At 32.6% G+C, this 7,561-nt stretch overlaps 1 protein-coding gene across 2 annotated transcripts; it reads left to right on the top strand.

Moving 5' to 3' along the window:
• The first annotated feature begins 1,771 nt into the window (after positions 1–1,771).
• On the top strand, positions 1,772–6,920 carry LOC115441315 (chromobox protein homolog 1). 2 transcript variants are annotated; one of them, XM_037436659.1, is made up of 7 exons: positions 1,861–1,962; positions 2,881–3,003; positions 3,139–3,230; positions 3,781–3,904; positions 4,583–4,726; positions 5,123–5,343; positions 5,476–6,920. In XM_037436659.1, the coding sequence occupies exons 2-6, from the start codon at positions 2,976–2,978 to the stop codon at positions 5,299–5,301; spliced, it is 567 nt and encodes a 188-aa protein (XP_037292556.1). In that variant the 5' UTR covers positions 1,861–1,962; positions 2,881–2,975; the 3' UTR covers positions 5,302–5,343; positions 5,476–6,920. The 2 variants fall into 2 exon arrangements, with proteins under 2 accessions (XP_030021911.1, XP_037292556.1); XM_030166051.2 differs by lacking the exon at positions 2,881–3,003 and having other exon boundaries at positions 1,772–1,962.
• The last annotated feature ends 641 nt before the right edge of the window (positions 6,921–7,561 follow it).

Below are 7,561 nucleotides of genomic sequence, written 5' to 3'. Positions count from 1 at the left end.
TTTTCCTAACATTTACAGAACGGATTTTTATGAAATTTGGTATGGAGATAGTTTCAGACCCTGAAAAGCTTAAGGTCAGGTGGGGCAAGTGCGCCGACGGGGTAAGTGCACCTGCCCTAAAAAATTCGAAGACTATTGATGTTATACAATTACCGCAATCTTATATCTATGCTACTAACTGAAATACAGTTCCACTAAAAAACATAAATGGCTCTGTTCATTTTAATACGATTTATTCGCAATTATATTTTAAGTGTCATTTAAACCTGTAAACAGAGATGACCCCGTAACATATAATATCAAATATTTCAAGATATTTAACATATTTCTGTAAACCAGTAAGGTGAATACAAAGTACCTTTTATTTTAACTTCCTGCCTGAATTTTATTTATATATACTAAAATAAAGGATTTTTCAGCAATGAGAAAAAATGAACCTCAAAATTGTCGAGTAGGGCAAGTGCGCCACAGTTAATAGTCGTATGGCGCACTTGCCCCTGATACATATATAACCAACCTTTTTTGAGAATATGTATTACTAATATGAATTATTATTATTAAAATGTTATAAGTACTTAACGGTATAATTTTTTGTACTCAAGGTATTTTGTTTTGAGCCGGCTTAAATAAAAGGGCGTATTAGTTAATTCATCGTATATTTGTTTTAGATGGTTCGTTTTTAGAAAAGAAAAACTGAAATACCTTGGTCTAGAGCAACTTTACGTGAAGAGGTTGCAAAAGTTCGATCAGACACGTTATCTGGGTATAATGCAGCTAAAACATATCATAAGGTCAAATTCTAAGTAATTGAGTTATAACGCATTCAAAATCGTTAATTCCTACATTTTTGTATGTCTTTTTTAGGTTTTAGAAATAAAATGGATTTCGTATTAGAGCTACTATTTTTTTATTCCAACATATCCGCACATAAAACTCTAATATTAATACCTAAATATAGCAAAAGAAATTGTAAAATGTTTTGAAACCTTGATTTACAAATATATGGCGCACTTACCCCGAATTTGATTTGACAGCCATAGTTTGTTATAATATTGAGTGATTAAAAATTATCCAAGAGCAATGCGAGTAAAACCTATTTCTCTATGGACTAAAATGAGTGTTTTCTTTATAATGTTTCATATTGGCGTTTTTTTTGTACACAGGCGCACTTACCCCATTTCCGGAGGCAAGTGCGCCTACTTCCATTTTTTTTACTTTGAGCAATATATTATTAATTTATGGTCCGATTTCCTTGAATGGCTATAGGTTGTTAACACAAATACCAAATATTCTTAAATTAATAAAGTTACATACGTAAGTCAGCACAAAAAGAAATTATTTTGCATTGAATCCAGCTATGAACATTTTATGGCGCACTTCCCCCGACTGACCTTATAAGGTATTTTTTATTCCAGAAAATATATAGTGGGGCCTTTATCCCGGAAAACTTCTTCACGCGGGTGAAGCCGCGAGCGAAAGTTATTCTTTTAGTAAAACCGTACAAAAAACAGTTAAGTAGAATTTGAGAAAATCTATCACATACTGACAGACAGCTTTTGGGGACTTTATTTTATAATATATATAGATAAATAGAAGATTACCATGCTTAGCAAGTCGATAACAAAAAATATGTCTTAACGTATTTTCGTTCAAATAATAAGGTCAGGACTTATATGGTGTTAATTATTAAATCCGTAAAATAGTTTAATTTAAATGTAACAATTGCGTAAACATAAGAAGATATTAAAGGATGGTTAATATCCGTTTTGCCTGTAGCGGTTGATTCTGCCTAGAACAGTACCTTTCTATAAAATTTTGATTTTTGTGCATATTTGCGTAATTTTTTGAAAATTAAAACTGGCAATCTTGGTCACTGCCGGCGTTACAAATTACAACATTGTGTTAGATTACTTTGATTTGTTGGTCTGTGCTTCTAATTATTTGTTTCGAAGTTTATAAAAGGCAAGTGAAAAAAAGTGTAAATTTACATATTTGTAGCCAATTTTCTTTGTGAAAGTGTTGGGAATAAAGGTGTTGGCAAAATAATTTGTCTTAATACCTGCCGGTGAGCTCGTCATGTAGACAATCAAAATGGCGGGACGCTATATATTACGCGAACACATTATTTATTTTGTTTTGGTTAAAACTACTATACTAACTTTCCTTATGCGTTTGATAATTAACTTTATTTTATAGTAGCATTTTATAGAATCCTCTTATATGTAAACGATATAACATCAATAGGTACAATCATGGCATTGGAATACAGATAAGAAACACCTGCATTGACTACCTATATCCTGCGACTCGGAAAAGATACTTATGATTACAATTTATATTCGATTTTTGAAATAAACTATAGTGGTAAAGTCTGTTTTCATTGAAGGAATTTTTTTACCTAATTATATTCTTTTCTAAATGCTTATGCCACTCTGTATAGCTGATATATGTTGGAACAGGTTAGATCTGTAAAAGAAAACAAGCTTGCAGACTTTAGAGCCTTTTAACTAAAAATCAGACACATGAATATTAATTCAAAACATGTATAAAGTAATTTCTCCTAACATCTACTGCCTTAGGCCTTGAATGATAGCAGAGATACCCAACACCAATAAGTATATGGGTCATGAAAATCGTTTGTTATTCTTGTATTTGGAATATTTATGAACGGCGGGCGCTGATTACTTACCACCAGGATTCCTGCTTGTTTGCCTTTGGAGACAAAATAATAAAAGGGCTAAAAATATACAATGGTATATTTTTAATTTTTACAAATATATAATAGCAATACATACTGTATACTTTTAGAAAACGGGTGGGTAAATATAATTTACATACAGCAATATTGCATTGGAACAAATTTACCAATATTTGTTCCAGGTTTGGGTGTTAACATTAAGTCCCATAGTTTCCGATACACCCATACGGGGCAATTTATTGTGGAAACGGGACTGAGTCAGTGACTCTTTCTCACAATGCCCCTCTTAGAAGAAGGAACTAAAGGTAATTTAATGTTTAAGGCATAGGACGGCATGAGTATTAAGAGATGCATTTGTACAGCCGTGGCTTCTTGTAGTTAGTAAATGGTTTGTATAAATTTATTACATTTGGAAAATAATTTTGTCTTTGTAATTCCAGATATGGCGGATAAGAAGAAGGAGAATGAGCCAGAAGGTGAAGAAGAGTTCTCTGTGGAGAAGGTGCTTGATCGCCGTGTGAGGAACGGAAAGGTAATTAATTGCATTAATTGATTTTAAACTGCTTTTGTTAGATTTACATACTGTTTGATGCATGTTTAAAGATTGCCATAAGTAAAATAGTACACTTGTAACAAAAAACTTTTATTCACTACAGGTATTGTGGATGATATATGTATAGCCCACACAAAATTAGGGATTTTTTGATTCAATAATTTGTTATTTCATATTGCATGTTTGAGTTTTAAGCCTACACTTGGATGGGTAAGTAGAGGGAACAGAATCATATTTTATTGGTGCATGTCTATACATACATAAATTTATTTGAGTGGTCCATCTAGTCTTGAATTATCTTGTTACTAATTTGAAGGTATTGTAAGTCACTATGTGACACACCCATCATGTAGCCAGTTTATAAAAAAAAGACAGTTTTACGTTAGGATAAATATTTGTATGAATTGCAATATTTGTTTTGGGTTCAACAAAATAAACCATAAAGTTTGTAATACCCTCAATATTCAAATTATGTATGAACAAGTTTACAATGATTTGGTAATCATTTATTTATGTTTTGTGATTATAGGTGGAGTACTATCTAAAATGGAAAGGTTACAGTGATGAGGACAACACATGGGAGCCAGAAGAAAACTTGGATTGTCCAGATCTTATACAGGCTTTTGAAGAAGCTAGGAAAAAGAAAGAGGCTGGTTGGTATTTTATTAATACATTTTTTGTTGATATATCTGAATTTCTGAATTTGAAATTTCTCATATCTGAATTTGAAATTGATTAAAAAGAATATTATGATTTATTAGCTTTTGCGTGCAGCTGTGTCTGCATGAAAATAGCAATCAGGAGTAATCTAGCTTCCTATTAGTGAAAATAAATTGCTCTTATTGGTCACAGTGTGATGTATATAGCCTTATAGCCTTCCATGATCAATGAGCTATCCAACACCAAAAGAATTTAATTTTAACCAGTCAGTCTACTTTGATGTTTAGTTCATTATTTTTAACCTCTTCTACTGTTCAATGGTAAAAACTATTTAATTTACATTTCCAATCATACATTCTTCAATTCTGAGGTTGGTTCATATCCACTGGGATATGAACCTGTTATGAAACTGTTATGCAAAGTGATATTGGGTATGTATTCACAATATCAGCTCAGAGTCTGAAATTCGTGGCCGATATGATGCTAGACTCGCTGTCTATCACATGATCGAACGGAATATACAAGGTGAAAATGGGTGTACTAGTAGTGCATCTGTCTACCCCTTCAGGGTGAAAAGGCGTCTGTGTGTGCAAGTCTTACACTATGTAACTTTTATTATAATAATTTCTACAGTGCATGTCAGTAAACTAGCACTTATTCTGTATTTACAGAGGGAAAAAGTATAAAGGTTGACAAGGATGCGAAAAAACGTAAATCGGCAGCGACGCCAGACCTTAAAGGTGCTAAAAAAATAAAAAGTGACGACAAAAAGACTTCAGGCTTTGATCGTGGTTTGGAACCAGAGAAAATTATTGGTATGTTTTTTCACATGTTTACAAGTTTGGCCTAATATCCTTACCCTACCTACCACGAAAGGGGCCAGTAGTGGTTGAAAACCAGTGCTGGATGAGTTTTACAGCTCAGACAGCAGTAAGCAGAGCCACTTCCTTTTGCCATTTTTTATTTATAAGATTGTCTTTTTTTAAGTTTTTAATTTTGGCAATAGATGTTTTTATATTATTAATATTTGAACAGGAAGAACTGGGAATTTCTTACATGTTTTTTGTCTTTGGAGAACCAAATTCCAAGATATCCACCCACAGTGTTTCATGATCTGGAAATTTTATGAAGAATATCCTTATATCCACACCTCATGCATAATGGCACTAAATCAGGAAGAAATTAATTTTAAAATAAATATTTATTTTCAGGTGCCACAGACAGCAGTGGCGAGTTAATGTTCCTAATGAAGTGGCAAGGCACGGATGAAGCTGACTTGGTGCCAGCAAAACAAGCCAACGTCCGGTGTCCGCAGGTCGTCATACAGTTCTATGAGGAGAGGCTCACATGGCACACGCCCGCACCCGATGAGGCGGCAAACGAGGACTAGGGCTTTGTGCAGTGATTTTAATTGTAAACTCGGGATCCATTGGTGAGTAGTATTCATTTTTTATTTCATGGTCTATATATTTTTTGAATATTATTGGTTAAATCCTTAATTATACATTACACTATTTAAGTATTTGATTAAGTATACTTTACCAAATAATGTTTTTCTTTGCAGGTTATGGATGATCACAATGATTCCAATTTAGCCATAAAAGAATTTCAAATGTGTTTGAATGGTACTTTTTCGCAATAAGATTAGATTGTAAAGAGTTTCATCTATAATTTTTCTAATAGATTTTTTATTAGTGTTTGTATTTGGTTTGACAATTTAGTAAAACAATCATTCTTACTTATGAGGCAGTAACTATTTAAAACTAAGGACACTGCTAATAGGCTGGATGATTGGCTGCGCCTAGTTTCATTTGATAATACATTTTCCAATACTAGTTAACTTTAAGAAACATAGATCTTAATAATATTATTAGCAGATTCAATCTTGTAGATGAATTTTATAAAGAACTGTTTCTTACTAGATTCAGTTGATTGTTGATTGTATATTACAACTTGGTTGTGACAGTGCAAGGCGTCGTAATCAAGATTTAAGTTTTGAGTATATGACAAAGATGGAATGCTTGACTGTGGACTGTATCGCCCATTATACTGTATTGTTGAAACAAAATAGCAACTGCTTTACAGTTTTTATCAGTTTTACTTGATGTTTATGTTTAACTTTTACACCTTGATTGTTTTAGGGTTGATTTTCAATCATCAGGGAAATTATATCGCGTCTCTCGTTGGTCAAGTAATAAACTTTGGTTAATTTCAATCTATATCTTATTGATATTGATTCCCAACTGGAGATAAGTATCAAACACGATACCTCCTTTTTGTAGTCTGATAGACTGAACTGACGATTGAGATCATCCCATAAGAAAATATACAAAATAATATACATTTTTGTAAGTGCAATGGCATGACATACAATAAATGTTGTAAAAAAATTATATTGTTTTGTGCAATCATTCCTTAATGTATTTGATTTTAATTATTTTGTGTTCAAGCATATACTTACAAAATGTTCTAAAAATTTAAATATTCATTCACAACATAGTATTGTATCATTAATTTGTGAATTCATTGCGTTATAAATTGGTGAAGGTCCTTTGGCTTGTAAATTGGAAATACGTAATGTAAGGTAATGTAAGCAAAAGCTGTTCGCAGAGCAAGAGCTTAGTTAAGCTTATCCTGAATAGCTAAAGTAACAATTATTCATACTTATGTGCAGGCTGTAAACTGTAATAAGTGTAAAAAATAACCTCAGCTATGCGAGATAAGTAAAAATAACTTAACTCTTAGTCTGCAGCTGACTTAAAAGTAAAAAAAAATATTAAGTATACATACAGTCAAACTACTGTTTTAGTTGCAGTCCCTGTGTTTTTCTTTGAAGTATAGACTCTTGAAACATGTTTTTCAAGGATCAAGTTAGTTTGTCTGAATGAGTTTTTACATGACCCTGTAGATTCTTTATCTATACACATAGGCGATCTAATTAAAAATGATGAATACATTAAATAATCGTTAGTTGTAAATGTACAGGCAATAAAATAAGTTTGCCATTAATATGTTTCTTTTTTTTTACCAAAATAGTACCTTTCATATTACTTGTAGAGTCTATCTGTGTCCATTTTTGGCAACTAGCCTTCCATGGGAAGTCTGCACCTGTATCTTAACAGAATCTGGAGATAGACACCGATCGATGTCTTCGCATCGTCGGGTGTACGGTAAATTAAGAATTTCTTGCAGGTAGTTCCAATAGTTCAAGTGTCAACTCAAGGTACATATCAATTGCTTGATAAACCATGCACTTATCCTACGCTCAAAAATAGACTTACACATTTACGCCCGTATTCATAAGCGTTATTTATCTAAGGACGGAGCATTGCTGTGATAATAAGTCTGTTTCTTTGTGTTAACGGCATGGCAGCCTTCGCAGTGCGTAGACGTAGGGCCTCTGTGATTGGCTAATATCGAGATAAAACTTTAATCTAGTTGGCTATCAGATAAACAAAACTGAGAAACAGACTTATTATCACAGCAATGCTCCGTCCTTGGATAAGTAACGTTTATGAATACTGGTGTTACAGACTAGGTCCAAAATGAGTTGAGCACACAGAGGTTATTAATGTCATCTATCTTTCTATTTTTTTTTATAATTAATTGTACTCCGATTTTCAAATTACAACTATATCGGTCTATTTACT

The sequence above is a fragment of the Manduca sexta genome, chromosome 9 (assembly GCF_014839805.1).
Source record: "Manduca sexta isolate Smith_Timp_Sample1 chromosome 9, JHU_Msex_v1.0, whole genome shotgun sequence".
Taxonomy (NCBI): domain Eukaryota; kingdom Metazoa; phylum Arthropoda; class Insecta; order Lepidoptera; family Sphingidae; genus Manduca; species Manduca sexta.
The sequence above is the reverse complement of the archived record's forward strand: the minus strand, read 5'-3'. Positions and strand labels throughout refer to the sequence as shown.